The sequence below is a fragment of the Astyanax mexicanus genome, chromosome 1, assembly GCF_023375975.1.
Source record: "Astyanax mexicanus isolate ESR-SI-001 chromosome 1, AstMex3_surface, whole genome shotgun sequence".
Classification (NCBI taxonomy): Eukaryota; Metazoa; Chordata; class Actinopteri; order Characiformes; family Acestrorhamphidae; genus Astyanax; species Astyanax mexicanus.
Genome location: NC_064408.1, coordinates 126,472,705 through 126,490,955, shown reverse-complemented (window position 1 = coordinate 126,490,955; position 18,251 = coordinate 126,472,705). Strand labels below are relative to the sequence as shown.

Sequence of the window (18,251 nt, the reverse complement as noted above, 5' to 3'; positions counted from 1 at the left end):
TAAGTACAATACTAAGCACAATACTAAGCACAATACTAAGCACAATACTAAGTACAATACTAAGTACAATATTAAATGCACTACTAAGCGCACTACTAAGCGCACTACTAAGCGCACTACTAAGCGCACTACTAAGCACAATACTAAGCACAATACTAAGTACAATACTAAGTACAATACTAAGTACAATACTAAGTACAATACTAAGTACAATACTAAGTACAATATTAAATGCACTACTAAGCGCACTACTAAGCGCACTACTAAGCGCACTTCTAAGCACAATACTAAGCACAATACTAAGCACAATACTAGGTACAATACTAGGTACAATACTAGGTACAATACTAGGTACAATACTAGGTACAATACTAAGTACACTACTAAGTACAATATTAAATGCACTACTAAGCGCACTACTAAGCGCACTACTAAGCGCACTACTAAGCGCACTACTAAGCGCACTACTAAGCGCAATACTAAGCACAATACTAAGCACAATACTAAGTACAATACTAAGTACAATATTAAATGCACTACTAAGTGCACTACTAAGTGCACTACTAAGTGCACTACTAAGTGCACTACTAAGTGCACTACTAAGTGCACTACTAAGTGCACTACTAGGTACAATACTAAGTACAATATTAAATGCACTAATATTAAGTACACTAAGTGCAATACTAATATTGTACTTAGTAGTGTTGCTTTATGTGGTATATTCTGCCAAATCGGTGCCATTTCTGTCCCCAGAAAATTACATGTGTATATTTGATCATTTGATAAAATTGATTTAATGTGGTACACGAGGTGGAACGAAATTGTATTCTCAAGGTCCAGTTCCACCAAAATAGCAATTATGTAAAATAAGAATAAAATATAAAATAAAGAATAAAATACATAAACAGATAAATATCTATACTATAAATCGGAGAGTAGGGAAGCAGCAGCAGATTTTGGCAAAAATAAATACATTATTAATGATCAGATGCTGAGTATTGAAGTGCTGTTATTAAAGTACTGTACCGTAACGTCTGACTGATGTTCTCTTCAGGATAAGCCGGCCGTGTTCTTTGTGAAAGGAGCTTTTGAGCAGGTGATCCGTTTCTGCAGCAGCTTCCACAGTAAAGGAGTTACCCTCCCCCTCACCAACCAGCAGAGGGAGCTCTACCAGCAGCAGAAGAGCTACATGGGCACTGCTGGACTCAGAGGTGCTGAACTGCTCACTTCCTCCACCACAGAGATTACTGGATTAATCACACTTAAAATCCTAATCCTAACTTAATTTACCCAGAAATCATCAGTGCTCCTTATAATCCGGTGCTCCTTATGTATGAATTCTATCAGCCAGGTATTAAGGAGCAGTAAAGCCACTCTACTGAAGTACAGAGTTATAAGGTTGAGTTTTTATTGAAGTATCTCCAGCACCAAGGATGGAGCAGCATTGGCATTAGATGCTAACCACAGTGCTAAGTTAGTGCTAGCTATTTCGCTGTTTAAAGGCGAGTATTTCAGACTGTAGTCTGCTTCTAACTCTCTGGCTAGCACTGCTGGAACAGAATTAGTAGCATTAGCCGCTAACTGCGCTTAGCGCTAGCTCTATCACTGTTGAGAGGTGAGTATTTACCCTGTGTTTACCCTGTTAAAACAAGCTACATGGGATGAGCGTTAATATCACTAATATCACTCTGGCTTACCGGAACACTTAGGGTTTCTCAGTGTAGCGCTGTCAGGCAGTGGTTAGCTGTTGTTGCTAATGCTGCTGCACCCAGCCTTAGTGTAAATCTGGAAACCTAATGTGAATAGCTGGAATTCATGTGAATAGCTAAAACAGCACTCACTCAGGTTTGGATCTGTGTCTGTTTTACCTTCTGGCTAGCTCTGTTTAGTTAGGCTGTTCTATTCAGTCACCCATGTTTTGGGTCATCGTCCTGTTGCATTACCCAAACTCTGCAGAGTTTCATTGTTGCAATTACACATTCCCGCCAGAGAGGGCTCTAAATTCCAAGTCTTAAAATTCCACAGACTGTCGCATTAAACATCGATTTTGAGGTTCATATAAAAAAAAAATATATATTTTTTTTTACATATATGTCAAAATTTTAAATCCTATAATTGTTTATTGTCTTGCTGCAGTTCTAGCGTTCGCCTCCGGGTCGGAAATGGGTAACCTCTCGTTTCTGGGGCTGGTGGGCATCATCGATCCTCCGAGGGCGGGGGTGAAGGACGCTGTATCGACGCTCATCAGCTCCGGGGTGGCGGTGAAGATGATCACCGGAGATTCTCAGGAGACAGCCGTGGCCATCGGTGAGACTTTCACTACTGTAGAGTTAGAGCTGAGCAATATATCGATATTTTATCATATCGTAAAAAAAAAAATTCTTATTGTATCGACAATATGTGTCCGTCTGCCTCTGTCTCAGACCCAACTGTGTATTTTATCACAGTGTGTAAATAATCCTGATTAATTAGATGATGTGCTGCAAAAAATGTAGAAAAATCAAAGTACTTTGCATTAAGAGATATTTGAAAAGCTAAATAAAAGAATTTGCCACTGCAAATGCATTTTTTTCTACATGTGAAAACATGATAAATACAGTTGTCTTGTAAAAATGTGCTTAAATAATATTTTTGCCACATTTTTGCAGCTGTTTTACACACATACAGCACTGGAAATATTTAAGAGAGCACTTCAGTTTCTGAATCAGTTTCTCTGATTTTGCTATTTATAGGTTTATGTTTGAGTAAAATGAACATTGTTGTTTTATTCTATAAACTACAGACAACATTTCTCCTAAATTCCAAATAAAAATATTGTCATTTAGAGCATTTATTTACAGAAAATGAGAAATGACTGAAATAACAAAAAAGATGCAGAGCTTTCAGACCTCAAATAATGCAAAGAAAACAAGTTCATATTCATAAAGTTTTAAGAGATATAATAATATAATAACCCTGGTTTTTAATCACAGTTTTTTTCATGCATCTTGGCATCATGTTCTCCTCCACCAGTCTTACACACTGCTTTTGGATAACTTTATGCTGCTTTACTCCTGATGCAAAAATTCAAGCAGTTCAGTTTGGTGGTTTGATGCTTGTGATCATCCATCTTCCTCTTGATTATATTCCATATATATATATATAATCGTAGATGCTTTAAAATTCTAGTATAAATATCTGGTACTGTGTGTGTTTCTCTGCAGCGAGTCGTCTGGGTTTGTACACTAAAGGCTCTCAGTGTTTGTCTGGAGAGGAAGTGGACGTGATGGACATCCAGCAGCTCTCGCAAATCGTCTCCAGGGTAAAACTATGTAACTGATCTTCACCATCGATATAACGCCCAGTTATGCCACTATACATTCTGTTATAACTGTATTAATCTGGAGTTTGACTGGGATAAATAACTGCAGTGATTCTGATCAGAGGAGATCGCTGGTTCGAATCCTAGTCATGCAGCTTGCCATCATCTGCCAGAGCTCTGAGAGAGCACATTTGTCCTTGCTCTCTCTGGGAGGGTACAGTACATGGCACTCTTTCCCCTCATCACTCCTAGGGTGATGTGGATCAGCACAAGGCTGCATCTGTGAGCTGATGTATCAGAACCAAGTCGCTGTGTTTTCCTCCGAGTGTTAGCGCTGTGATGCTACTCGACAATGCTACAGCATCATGCTGCATGATTTAGCATCACTAGTAATGGAGGATATAAAGCTAAGTAGCAGCTGAATGGGTGGAACGATCAGCCAGATTTTCTCTGTTTTATGGACTTAGAATTTGTCATTATTATTATGATGATTATTATTATTATTATTATTAAGATTGTTAAGATTAGTTTTGTGTGTTGTCAGATTGTGGTGTTCTATCGAGCCAGCCCCCGACACAAGCTGAAAATAGTCAAGGTGAGTAAATAACATTTATTTTTTACACATTTAAACATTTTCTCTTTTATAAGTGATTCTCATGCCTTTAAGGTGGTGCTTTAAAGTTTGTAAAACCTTTAGAATTTTCTATTTTTTTTTGTTGCATAAATATGATTCAAAACATCATCAGATTTTCATTCCAAAGTCCTTAAAGTACATAAGTAGAAATTAGTTAAATAATTTAAACAAAAATATTATACTCAATTATTTATTTTTCCAGTATTAGATATGATATTACTGCATTCCAGCATAAGAACTTCTTCCCACCTGTGAAACCTGGTGGTGGTAGTATCTTAATTTGATTAGGATGATGTTTTGTTGCATCCTGCTCAGGACAACTTGCCTTCGTTGATTAATTCTGAATTATATCAGAGAATTCTAAAGAAAAAATGTCAAAATCTGTCCATGAACTGAATCTCGAGAAAAGGTGGGTCATGCACCAAGACAACGACCCTAAGAACTCAAGTCGTTCTACCAAAGAATGGTTCAAGAAGACTGAAGTTAATGGTTTGGAATGAGGCCAAGTCAGAGTTCTGACCTTAATCCAATAGAAATGTTGTGGGCGGAGCTGAATTGGGCAGTTATTGTGAGGAAAATTATGTAATATTGGTTCTTTTTCTTAATTATAAATAAATGAGCAAGTAAAACATTTTTGTCCTGTTTGTTTTATCTAAAATTTTAGGAAATTTTGATGATGTTTTGGTCATATTTATGCAGAAATATAGAACATTCTAAAGGGATCACAAACTCAGGGTTCATATGGTCATGAAAAAGCTGGAAAAGGCATGGAATTTAAAAATAGCAATTTTCAGGCCTGGAAAGTTTTGGAAAAGTCGTGGAAATTTCATCTAATCTTTGTGTTTCAGTTTCTCAATGGAGAAAATCTATTTTTAGCTTAAAAATAAAGTTAATTCAGTAATTTTACTCCACACAATTAGGCTCTCAGGATCTGAGTGTGTCAGATTAATTATAGGTTTACTAGAATCAGTTTTGATTATAGTTTTAGTTTATTTTTAGATTTATTGTCCATTTCTGCACCGTTTTAAAAATCATATTGTCATGAAAAATTGCTTTGAAGGCATGAAAAAGTAATGAAAAAGTCATAAAAATATATTGGTTACAGAATACATTGGATACGGAATAGTGTAACAGTATATTTCAGTAGATGTTGAGTATATATTAGTGAATAAGTGTGAGTGTTGTGTTGTGTTGTGTTGGTCAGTCTCTGCAGAACATCGGGGCGGTGGTGGCGATGACGGGTGACGGTGTAAACGACGCCGTGGCTCTGAAGGCTGCAGATATCGGCGTGGCGATGGGTCAGACGGGGACGGACGTGTGTAAAGAAGCAGCAGATATGATCCTGGTTGACGACGACTTCCAGACCATACTGTAAGATCTGAGTTCAGTAAAAGAGGAACTCGTTCTGACGTTATTATTTAATGTTCTGTTAATCTGAGCGTTTCTGTCGTTTTCTGCAGGTCGGCTATAGAGGAGGGAAAAGGCATTTATAACAACATCAAAAACTTCGTACGATTTCAGCTCAGCACGTGAGAGTTCTCCTATATACTACAGAGATCTGAGGATGGATGGATGGATCGGTGGATGGATGATTAAGATGGTTGGGTGGATAGATGTTTAGTTTGATGGTGGTTTGGTTGGTTCGATGGATGGTTCATTAGTTGGTTGGTTGGATGGATAGTGATTTAGTTGGATGGTGGTTTGGATGGATGAATGCATGGCTGGATGACTAGTTAGATGAATGGATGGTTGAGTTGGTTGGATGGATAGTTGGTTAGTTTGATGATTATTTGGTTGGTTGGATGGTTGTTGGATTGGGTGGTGGTTTGGGTGGATGGATGGTTGTGTGACTGAATTGTGGCTTGAAGGATGGGTGGATGGTTAGTTGGTTGGTTGGATGGATGGATAGTGATTTAGTTGCATGGTGGTTTGGATGGATGGATGCATGGCTGGATGACTAGTTTGTTGGTTGGTTGGATGGATGGATTGATGGATGGATGGGATGGGATGGATAGTTGGTTAGTTTGATGATTATTTGGTTGGATGAATGGTTGTTGGATTGGGTAGTGGTTTGGTTGGATATATGGATGGATGGGATGGATAGTTGGTTAGTTTGATGGTTATTTGTTTGGATTAATGGTTGTGGGATTGGGTAGTGGTTTGGTTGGATGGATGGATGGTTAGGATGGATAGTTGGTTAGTTTGGTGGTTATTTGTTTGGATGAATGGTTGTGGGATTGGGTAGTGGTTTGGTTGGATGGATGGATGGTTAGGATGGTTGATGGACAGTTTGCTAGATTGGTGGATGGATGGATAGACGGTTGGTTTTTTGGATGGATGAATGATTAAATTGAATGGATGGTTGTTTGGTTGAATGGTGCTTTGGAAGAATGGATGGATGGTTAGTTTGATGGATAGCTTGCTGGATGGTTATGTTTGGTTGCATGGATGGATGTTTTGTTAGATGGATGGATGGTAATTTGTTTGGATAGTAGGTTGGTTTGTTGAATGGTTGTTTGGTTGAATAGATGGCTAATTTGTTTGATGGATAGTTTGCTGAATGAATAGTTTGGTTGGTTGGATGGTTGGTTGGTTGCCTGGTTGGTCTGTTGGGGGAATAGTTGGTTGTATTGAGGGATGGATGGTTGGAAGGATGGATGGATGGTTGATTAGTTGGAAGAATGGTTTGATGGATGGTTGTGATTGGATGCTTGGTTGGAGAGATTGATTGATTGATATCGTTACCTCAGCCAGCATCTCAGTAATGTTATTGACCAGCAGCAGATCTAGACGCTGTTATAACCTGTTCTAGAGTAAAAAGTGTGATTAGTTTTTTTATAATTTTTTAATAATTGTTGTATTTGTGTTCTCAGGAGCATCGCAGCTCTTACGCTGATCTCTCTGGCGACTCTCATGAACTTTCCTAACCCCCTGAACGCCATGCAGATCCTCTGGATCAATATAATTATGGACGGACCACCTGCTCAGAGGTAACCACACCCACCCGCCATATGGAGAATATGAGTACAGATAATACTAGATCTACCGCCCTGCATAAATTAATACAAATATTATTACAGGTCTTATAATCACACATTACAGATGTCCTGATACCATAACAGTCTCATAAAGCTACGTATCGGCCGATCTGATCTGATCTGATCTGATCTTTGTGTTTTGGGTAAATAATAAGATGTGCTGTTGAATAATACTGCTGTATAAAAACACACAGGATATAAACAGCACAGGAAGTGAGGAAATGTGTGTTTGGTATATTGTTTGTTAGTAAATCTTATACTGTTAATTTCTCTTTTAAATGAAGAACATTTGTAAGAAATCTTCTCTGCCAATGAAAGCGGCTTATTCTGCTGTTGTTTTGAGCCTTTCTCTCTTCTGTGCTCATGCTACAGTGGTTAGTAGGTGTTTTTATATCGGTTGGCTGGATTATAAATTGGTTGGTTGATTGGTTCGATGGATGGATGGTTTGTTGGGTGGATAAATGGACGGACGGACGATTGGTTGACTGGATTTATTTGATGGATGGATGGTTGGTTGATTAGCTGGATGGTTGATTGGTTGGATGGATGGATAGATGGTCAGTCAGTTGATAGGATGGATGGACGAATTGTTAGATGGATGGATGATTGGTTGTATAAATGGCATTTGCTTAGCTACATGGATGGCTGCTTGATTGATTAGCTGGATAGATGGATGGATGGATAAATAAACATTTGCTTGGCTGGATGGTTGGTTGGTTGGACGGATTATTTGTTGGATGGATAGACGGTCGGTCGGTTGGTTAGATGAATGGATGGATTGTTGGATGGATAAATGGACGGACAGATGGTTGGTTAGATGGATGGATTATTTGTTGTATAGATTATTTGTTGGATGGATGGTTGGTTGATTGATTGATGGGATGGATGGTTGATTGGATAAGCGGTTGGATGGATGGATGGATGGTTGGCTTGATAGTTGGTTGATTGGCTGGATGGATGGATGGATGAATGGAGGGTTGGTTGGTTGTTTAGTTAGTTGGATGATTGATGGATGGTCAGTTGTTCAGTTGGTTGGTTGTATGGTTGGTTGATTGGATGGATGAATGGAGGGTTGATTGGTTGGTTGGATTGGTTGTCAGTTGGTTGCATTATGAGTTGGCTGGATAGTTGGTTGATTGATTGGATGGATGGATGAATAAATGGAGGGTTGATTGGTTAGTTGGATGGATGGATGGTTGATTAATTGGAAGGATGCATGGATGGATAAATGGAGGGTTGGTTGGTTAGTTAGTTGGATGGATGGATGGATAAATGGAGGATGGATGATTGGTTGATCGGATTGGTTTGGCTCATTTTTCATGGGCGCAACCCACATACTCAGCTCTGCTTCTCATCCCATAAATACATGTTCCTTACAAATGTTCTCCATTCAAGAGAGAAATTCACAGACTCTCCAATTGTATAAAATGTATTAGCAAATCATCTACCAAACACACATTTCCTCACTGTAAAGCTTCGAAACATATAGTAGAAGGTCTTCTGTGGACAGTAGACTTTCTCCAATAAAAACAGGATAAACTCTTTTCAATAGCCTTGATTTCATGTCCTTTGTAATTTGATCTGTGTGATGATTGGTGGTTGCAGTTTGGGGGTGGAGCCTGTAGATGGCGATGTGATCCGGAAGCCTCCGCGTAACGTACGGGACAGCATCATCACGCGCAGCCTGATCGTTAAGATCCTGGCCTCGGCTTTCATCATCGTCTGTGGAACGCTGTTCGTCTTCTGGAGGGAGGTAGGGTTTGAGGACTTTTATTATGAAGCCAAAAATGCCGAATAAGACGTAATGGCTAACAGCTAATTGTTGATGCTAACTGTTTCAGATTTCGGATATAATAACGGAAACACAGGATAATCAGTACCCAGAATTAGAGAAAAACACGAGGCTTTGTTCACACAGCAGATGATTGTTTTTGCTGATTTCTGGTGTTTTTTACTCTGTGGTGTTTTTTTTTAGCTTCGAGACAACGAGATCACTCCACGAGACACTACCATGACCTTCACCTGCTTCGTCTTCTTCGACATGTTCAACGCTCTTAGCTCACGCTCACAGGTAAATATACATATAAATTATAAAAAAATATAAATATATATATATATTTGTAGTCTTTAAAGTGGATATTTAAATGTAAATAAAATAATAAATTGTAAAGATTTCTGAATTAGAACTTAATTAGCTGAGTATAAAAGAAAGTTTTCACCTGTAGTTGTAGTTTCTAGTTTGTAGTTTCTAGTTTCTATGGTCTGGATCAGTTGATGAGTTTATTTATTTGGAGTGTTTCTCCCTGTTTGGTTTGGTTTCACACAGGCCAATAAACCATGCAAGCAGAAAATCAGAATAAAAATAAAAATTGATAAAATTGATATATTTTATAATTTAATTAAAAATGTATTATTTTTATTATTTTTTTAAAAGCACAATAACATCTGCCACAGTGTACCTGCTGTGAGCAGTGAATGCAGCACATACCGTGCTCTGAGTGTGTAAACAGCATGGAGCAGCAGAGACAGCGTTTGTTTATAGCAGTATATTATATGGCTAATATATCAGATAAACTGTGCCTATTTAGCAGTTTAGCTCAATTAAAAAAGTATAATATTTTCTAGCCTATTTTCATGCATAAGATTACTCAATAAACCAGATTATAAGGCGCGTTTTCAAAGTCAAACGAGCGCTGGATGGATTTTCTTTTTATATATATAATTTTTTCCATTTTCCAATTACCCAACCCACTCATTAGGACTCCCTCTATCACTAGTGATGCCCCAACACCAGGAGGGTAAAGACTAGCACACGCCTCCTCCGATACATGTGAAGTCAGACTCCGCCTCTTTTTGAACTGTTCCGAGTAGCATTACAGCGCTAACACTCAGAGGAAAGTGCAGCGACTCGGTTCTGATACATCAGCTCACAGACGCAGCCTTGTGCTGATCCATATCACCCTATCATAGTGATGAGGGGAAAGAACAGTGCCATCTACTGTACCCACCCAGAGAGAGCAAGGACAATTGTGCTCTCTCGGGGCTCCTGCAGCTGATGGCAAGCTGCATGACCAGGATTCGAACCAGCGATCTTCTGAACATAGTGGCAGCGCTTTAGACTGTTGGACCACACAGTGTTTTCAATGGGACCTGCAGCACAGATGTGAGCAGTAAACGCTGCATATTTCTGCGCTTTTAGTGTGTAAACAGCATGGAGCAGCTCATAGCAGTATATTATCTGGCTCATATATGTGATTAAACTGCCTTATCAGCAGTTTAGCTCGATTAAAAATTAAAAGGAAGTATATTTGATAGCTGGATCAGATTAAGACCAGATTATGGCGGAAGTTGGGGTCAAACCTGGTGGCATAATTAATTTGCATAAAAAAATAGTAATGCATTACTTATTCCAAATAAATCACCTGCATTAACGCCTTAACATTGACATCTCTAATTTATTTATTTTATATTTTTATTGATTCAGGGATTAACCCTTTGAACTCTAGGCTGTTTTGGTGTGTTTTTTCTTCGTTTTTGTTGTCAGTTCCTCTTTCAGGTCTTATAACACAGTAATTATATCAGACAGACACATGCCCTGATCTCTTTAACTCCAGAAGACATACGGCTGCTCAAAAATATCATCATTTAAAATGTAAAAGGATGCAGAACTGATCATGTTTTGCTCAAAATTTTACCAAGTGCCTGTTTTTTTTTTTTATATATACTTATTTTTGAATGTATAGAGTTTAAATATATTCACACCTAAGATATCTTTTCAAAAATGGTTCCTAGACTAGAGTGTATGTGAGATGAAAGCATAAGAATATTGATCATATATAGTTCATTACATGGATTATTAATTATTACTTTGATAAAATACATGGAGAAACAGCATCAGACAAACTTGATAATCAATAATCACACCTCTAGGATACATGTAGATACTAAAAACCTGACACTCAGAGCAGCCTATACCTTTCAGTATTTTAATCAGGACACACAAAGAAAACTATATATTATAATAAATAAATACATAAAACTTTAGTTTAGTGCAAAATAACTACTTAGTTAAAATGTGCAAGTAAAATAAAAACTATATAAAGTAGTGCGCACACCATACCTAGCTTTAGTTTGAGTAAAGCAGGTAGTTTCACACTTTTGAGTCTTTATTTACTGATATTATTTGGTTTGAAACATCATATAAATATGTTTGAAGCACTAAAGGTAAATAATATTGGTTGGGGAAGGAGATTTTTCACTTTTTTAGGTGTTTTTCTCAATGGGTTTCTTGTAGATTTAGCTTTACCGCACTGGGTCTCATCGCTATTTTTAGAAAGAGTAAGCTCCGCCCTTTCTAATCATGTATGGATTATGTTTATGTGTGAAGGGATTCCTGAGTAATTAAGCTGAAAACACAAGGTGAGATTTATCTGGTTTCAGACGCGGATGGTGCACGAGATGGGGCTGTGCAGTAACCGGACCTTCTGCTACGCTGTTCTGGGATCTATTATGGGTCAACTGCTCGTCATCTACTTCCCTCCCCTGCAGAAAGTCTTTCAGACTGAAAGCCTCAGTATTTTTGGTAAAACATTCAATCCTTACTTCTATCCAACCTGTTACGATTACTGTGCAGCAAATAAAACAAACGAAATGTAGAATTGCACTGACCAACCAGTCATAAATCTTTAAAACACAGCTAAAGGACACGCTTTACACATACATTTCTGGACAAGCTGATACTCAACCGGCACTAAAAGATACTATAAAAAATAGAAGATCCAGAAGAATAGCTTTGAAAACCACCAATTTCTAGCAGTTGGGACATTGTAGAATTCATGATTTGAGACTCCAAGAAAGGACACGCTTTACGACACATGCATTTCTGGACAAGCTGAGAGATACAGAAGTGTCACTAAAAGTGAGAAAATCAGTAAAATATTACAGGATGATTGTTGTTTTTTTTACGCAGTAAGCCTTTATTTTTATAAACATTCTCCTGTTGGCTTTACCTATTTTAAGTGGAAGTTATGCTTTGAATGACTCCACTAAATGATGCATTTACACATACATTTCTGGACAAGCTCTCAACTTGTCCAGAAATGCATGTGTCATAAGTGGTGTCCTTTCTTGTGGTCTTTCAAAGCCTAAATTTTACTATTCCAGGAGCAAGAAATATCAATCCTTGCATCAAATTAAACCAATTATCAGAATAAAAACCTGAAGTTTTAGCTGATCAGATTTGCTTTATCGTTTCTTTTTTACTTCAGTCCACTTGTCCTGAGTGATGTCCTGTCCATTCGGCAGCATGCCTAGTCTGTACTTGCAGTGATGTAAAATCTGTTGTTCTATTTTTTTGTAGTCAGTAGAGAATTTAATAGCAGTTGGGAAATTGTAGAATTCATGATTTGAGACACCAAGGAAGGACACGCTTTACACATGCATTTCTGGACAAGCTGAATCATTACAGAATCATCACTAAGCTCTCAGCTTGTCCAGAAATGCATGTGTCATATAGGAGGTTCTTCCTTGGTGTCTTTCAAAGAATAAATGTCACTTTTCCTGCATGAAATTAACCAGTTATCAGAATGAAAACCTGAATTTTTAGCTGATCAGATTTGATTTGTCGTTTCTCGTCTCTTTCTCGTTGTTTTCTCCGTGCAGACATGCTGTTCCTGGTGGGTCTTACGTCCTCCGTCTGTTTCGTCTCCGAGGTCATAAAGAAGCTGGAGCGGTGGCGGGGGGGCGAGCGGCCGGACGCCGCCGACTTCTTCCACGAAGTATGACGCACGTTGCGTCCGGTGAAGAGGGCGAGCGGTGTCGTTTCGGGGGGGGGGGGGGGCGGGGTTTCCGGGGAGGTGGGGGCAGAGTTTTGGGGACGTGCACTGGGTGGGTCCACAGCTAAAGACTGAAGGCTTCAGTACAGAAGAGCGGAAGGTGCGGTCATAGGTCAGCCTTGACGGGTCCAGCGCCTGAGTTCATGTCCACGGGCGTGGACGGCAGGACTTTGTGAGACCCTGCGCCGCCCCCTGCTGGTCTCCGGGTGGAACTGCACCGGCCCGGCGGCCCGAACCCGTCCTGTATCCTGAAGACGCTTTGATGTGCTGCTTTATAAGACTGTACTACTACTTATTTTTTTCCACGGCATCTGGACGAACCGTTATTTATCGGATACTGTGGCTGTCGGTACAGTGGCTGTAGATGATGTCTCTGTTTATATTGATTATATTATATATTTTTATTATTATTTTCTCTCTCTTTTTTCTGAAGCGAGCACACGTTGCTGGTTGTAGTTTTGTGGAACAACTTGGGTTTCGATGCCTCTTTGCATTCCGGCGAATCATGAAGGCAGAAAAGACGAAGACGAAGAATTTTCCATGCCAAACAAGAACCAGGGTGTTTCTTTTTTGTTTGTTTCTTTAGTTTTTTGTTTATTTGGTTCATTTCTGATTGTTTTTTATTATTATTAATACTAATTTAGTCTAATCTATCAGCTGACCACTATGTGTGCAGTGGGAAATGAATGATTATTGGATAGATTTACACATAGTGGGTGTTTTTGGACGATATTGGAAGCATCATCATTTGTGCACTGTTGTTTAAATAATTAATTAATTGATTAATTGATTGATTGATTGATTGATTGATTGATTGATTGAGTCACTGTAGAAACGCTAAGAAGTTCTAAGATGAAAACTGTCTTGTCGTTTAAGATGTTAAGAGGATCAAAAGCACTGAGAGCGCCCTCTATTGGTTAATATACTCATGTTATTGTGGCTCAGCAGAGTAGAGCTAGAGCTATATTAGCTGTTTGGCTGTACGTTGGCGTAGAAACTTGCCTTTGTGCGATGTGTAGTACCACTTGCAACAGCATCAAGGAAAGATGATACTATACAGGTGCAGGAAACTGTTCTTTCAAACTTTGTGGCAAACTTTGAAGCTAAGCGTAAAGCTTTCACAGCACCTAAATTCTCACGCAAGTTAAATGAAGCAGAAATCGTACGTACGTGAAATCAGTGTATTGGCAGCAAGTATAACTCTAGCCTAAGATACGGCTGACGTAATAGTATGGACGGAGAGTCGCAATACGAATTCCGGGTCATTCTCCTTCATCGAAAGCAATCAGCAGCCGGAGTCCGAGCGAGCACAGTTGAAAACCATGCTGTTGGTTTGAGTTTGCCAGTTATCACTGCTGATGCATTGATTGGCGATGGTTCGAAATCCCAAGCTCCTGAGTTCACTATACGAATTCAGGGTCATTCACCTTCATCGAAAGCCATCAGCAGCCGGAGTCTGAGCGAGCACAATTGAATACCATGCTATTTCTCAATTCCCTCATCACTTCAATCATCATCAGAGCTGGGGATACGGCGCTTTCCTTCTAAAGGCGCTTGCCAATTGATAATGCTAAAGCATTGATTGGCTATGATCCGAAAAGAGGCGGAGTCTAATTCCAGTGTATCTGAGGAGGCGAGGGATTGTATTTAATTGGCTCAGCTAATCTGGGAAGAAATTTCAGTAAAAATGTATTTTTTAGGGCTTTCCTACGTAGAATATCCCTGCTTTAAGAAACTGGAGAATTACGTAAGGTACGTTTTCATCTGTTTAAAACAAAAAAATACACTTAAGCACTGTACAGGGGCGTGTCCCTGATATTAACCCCGCCCCCTCTGAAGGTTATAGGTATTCATGGTCGAGCCGAAGCCCCGGTGAGGCTGTTGTATTCTGGGCTGTTGGAGTTGCCGTAGTTAGCTGGTTCTCGTTTCTCGTAGTGGACGAGTAGATGCAGTATGCAGTATCACGGTCGGTTTTACGTTTATCGGATCAATTTTTTCTTTGGAAAAAATGAAAGTTTAAGGCTAAATTTAAAAATAGAAAATCTGATGTAAAATTTGATTATTATTGCGTTGTTCCTCAATTTGGTGCAGTAAAGAAGAAATTGGTTTTCATTCACTTTTCCATGTTTAATTATTATTTTATTTTTTTGCACCTTATCAGAATTTCAGGGGAAATTCTCATTATTAAAAAAAATATTTTGAGTCAATTCTCCAATTCTTCAGTTTTTCATTTCTTGCATTTTGTATCAGTAGTAGGTTGGGTTGTATCATCACGGTCAGTGTGAGGTTTATCAGGTACATTTTCTCATTGTTTAAAGAGATTTACTCAAAAATAGGAATTAGTTAATAAAACGTCATTTTTAGTAATAAAAGAAATGGGTTATCATAATTTTTTTAACATTCCAGTATATCGAATTATAACCCTCCTCCACACTGTCCATCTGAAAACATGAATCCTTTTTTAACATTTTCAGATTTTTATATTTTGCATCTTGAAGAACAGCTGACAATCTAAATTCCTTAAAAAATGAAAAATGAATCTGTATTCGAAATTTAAATATTTCCCCCCGTAGTGATTATGTAACAAAAACAATGATTCAAGCGAAAAAAAAAAACAAATTTCTTCTTAACTTTACAAGTTTTTGTTTATTTTCATCAAATTTAGCCTTAAACAGTAAAAGAAATGTAGATTAAAGTAGTAGATCCTGATTGGTTGGAGGTTTAAGGTTGGGGTTTGATTGAAACTCTGAAGGTTTTAAAGCTAACCTGCTACAGGGCTGCAGGATACAGAATAATTATTGTACATTTAGATACAGCATTCAATACTTTACGTAGTTTTGAGGCAACCTGGGAGCTACAGAGCTGCAGATTAATCCACTAATTGAGCAAATCACAAAATAATACAATTCTCATGTCTATTAATGTTTCTAAAAGTATGTTTTCACACCTGTAGTTGGTTTCTCTGGTCTGAATCAGTTGATGAGTTTGTTTACTTGAAGCATTTCACGTTCGATTTGGTTTGTTTTCGCACAGGTGAAAACCTAAACATACTAAAAATGCGTCCCAACAAACCACCCGACTACGATGTCTCCTCTGATTGGTCAGAGCTCTCTTAACGAGGAAGCAAGAAAGTAACTACAAAAAGAAGTTTCTGAGTTCTACACTAGCAGCGTATAGTGCTGCGTTTTTAGCGTTTTGGGATGCATGGTGCGGAGATTAGCATTAGCTAATAGCTGTAGTAGTAATTATCTGGGTAGTTAATCAGGTTAAACTGCACCTGAACAGCCATTAACTCAAATATGAAGTACAGCTCTGGAAAAATGAAGAGATCACTTCAGTTTCTGAATCAGTTTCTCTGATTTTGCTATTTATAGGTTTATGTTTGAATAAAATGAACATTGTTGTTTTATTCTATAAACTACAGACAACATTTCTCCCAAATATCATAATTTAGAGGATGTATTCACAGAAAATGAGAAATGTCTGAAATAACAAAAAAATATGCAGAGCTTTCAGACCTCAAATAATGCAAAGAAAACAAGTTCATATTCATAAAGTTTTAAGAGTTCAGAAATCAATATTTGGTGGAATAATCCTGGTTTTTAATCATTTTGGCATCATGTTCTCCTCCACCAGTCTTACACACTGCTTTTGGATAACTTTATTCTGCTTTACTCCTGATTTAATAGTCGATATGCGATTATTGTACAAACCAACCAAATAGTGCTTGTGTGAAAACACTCTTAAAAGAAAATTTAGTCGACACTAATGGGAATTGTACCAACTATGAAAATCAATGGCAAAAGTCATGGGACAGATAATGACTGTAACGTCGATAACAGACGGCGTATCCTGCAGCCCTGCGTAGCGTCACTGATCTGTACGCTTTTCTTCATATTGAGGAAAAGCCTGAAACACTGAAGTTAAGCAGTTGGACGTTCCTCTTCTCCTCTATAATGCAGTACATCTTTATCACGTTTTTTTATCTTTAGTTTTTCCTCAGTGGGGCGCTGTTGTTAGTTTTGGTTCAGGTTTTGTTTTTTTCCAGGCTGGTCAGAAGTGCTAGAAGAAGAGGGATGTGATGAAAGGAAGAGGGGGTGGTCTTGGATTATTACTTTTTTTTTTTTTTTTATAAAGATGGTATTTAATTTATTGTTCTGCACAATTGAAGCCGGTAATCTTTTATCGCTGTTTCAGAACACAATTGTACATTAAAATTTCTACAAATCTTTAACAACAGCTGCGTTTCTCACTCTTCCTTCTGAAGTGTGTGTGTGTGTGTGTGTGTGTGTGTTTGAGATTTTTTGTCTTTCAAAGATTGATAGTCTAATTTTGATTGATTATTGATTTTTAAGGAAATTGATGCGTTGGTAACACTTTATTTTAAGGAACACAAATTAGCTTAACAAAGCCAAAATTAGACATTTATAAATGATTTATTCACTACTTATTTGGCTTCATTCTGTGTAAGTGTTATTGGTGCTTAATTAGTGGTCTGTTATGTAGAAATGATTAATAATGCCTGTATTAGTTCTTAATTAGTTCAGAATAAACGGCTTGTACTCTTGGGAATAATTTGATATATCTTAATAATTCTATATATTTAGGAATAATTTAGAATATTTGGGAATAATTTGATATATTTGGAACAATTTAGTATATTTAGGAATTATTTGGTATATTTGTTTACTTTCTGGTGCTATGTAACTAATATCCCTTATGAAACATAATAAATGGCAATATATTGGAAAATATAGTGCAATATATTAAATAATAAGTTTTCATATATGGAAAAAAGGACATCTATTGTTTAATATATGACAATTTATGCATGGACCATTTATGTCTATATATTGGTAAATATAAAAACATACCACAATAAAGACAAAATCTCTAAACTGCTAAACTGCAATATTTTTTTAGACCAAATGCTTTTTTTGTATTTATTAGTGTCTTTCTTAGTTAAGCATTTCACAAAAGAGACAAAAGCGTACCATGGTTTAAAATACATCCTGAATGTGCCAATAAAGGTCCACAGTTACAAACCCAATAAACAAAATACATTTACATTTACATCATCTACAATTACTTTAATAAAGCGGTCATATTCATGTTTGCATATTAAAAATTTTAATGTAACAAAGATTGACAAGTTATTACATTTTTTTTTTGCCCAAATGCTACATACATTACACAGACCTAGCCCAAAATCTTATATTTAGGTGTATTACACTTATACAGTCTATTAATTTTACTTTGTGATTTATCATTCATTTTGTGTATAAGGGCATACGAATATTATTATATTATATTATATTATATTATATTTGATTTTTATTATATTGCTAATAATGTATTACATTTTTAAAATCATTTTAAATAATTGCAAAAAAACCTGCTGAAAATACCCTCCCTCTCCTTAAATCATAATTGTTACATTTTCA

The 18,251-nt window shown here is 37.4% G+C and overlaps 1 protein-coding gene across 1 annotated transcript in view; it reads left to right on the top strand.

Annotated features, from left to right (window-relative positions):
- The window catches only part of LOC103042549 (calcium-transporting ATPase type 2C member 1), a 185,594-nt gene extending 172,800 nt beyond the window's left edge, over positions 1 to 12,794 (top strand). Inside the window, exons 17-27 of the mRNA XM_049468592.1 lie at positions 1,055 to 1,211; positions 2,137 to 2,307; positions 3,204 to 3,301; positions 3,846 to 3,896; positions 5,140 to 5,306; positions 5,396 to 5,464; positions 6,809 to 6,925; positions 8,579 to 8,726; positions 8,949 to 9,044; positions 11,414 to 11,555; positions 12,635 to 12,794. Of these exons, the coding sequence (XP_049324549.1) occupies positions 1,055 to 1,211; positions 2,137 to 2,307; positions 3,204 to 3,301; positions 3,846 to 3,896; positions 5,140 to 5,306; positions 5,396 to 5,464; positions 6,809 to 6,925; positions 8,579 to 8,726; positions 8,949 to 9,044; positions 11,414 to 11,555; positions 12,635 to 12,756 (1,338 nt within the window). The 3' untranslated portion in view covers positions 12,757 to 12,794. The remainder of the gene's footprint in view (positions 1 to 1,054; positions 1,212 to 2,136; positions 2,308 to 3,203; positions 3,302 to 3,845; positions 3,897 to 5,139; positions 5,307 to 5,395; positions 5,465 to 6,808; positions 6,926 to 8,578; positions 8,727 to 8,948; positions 9,045 to 11,413; positions 11,556 to 12,634) is intronic.
- Positions 12,795 to 18,251: the final 5,457 nt, after the last annotated feature.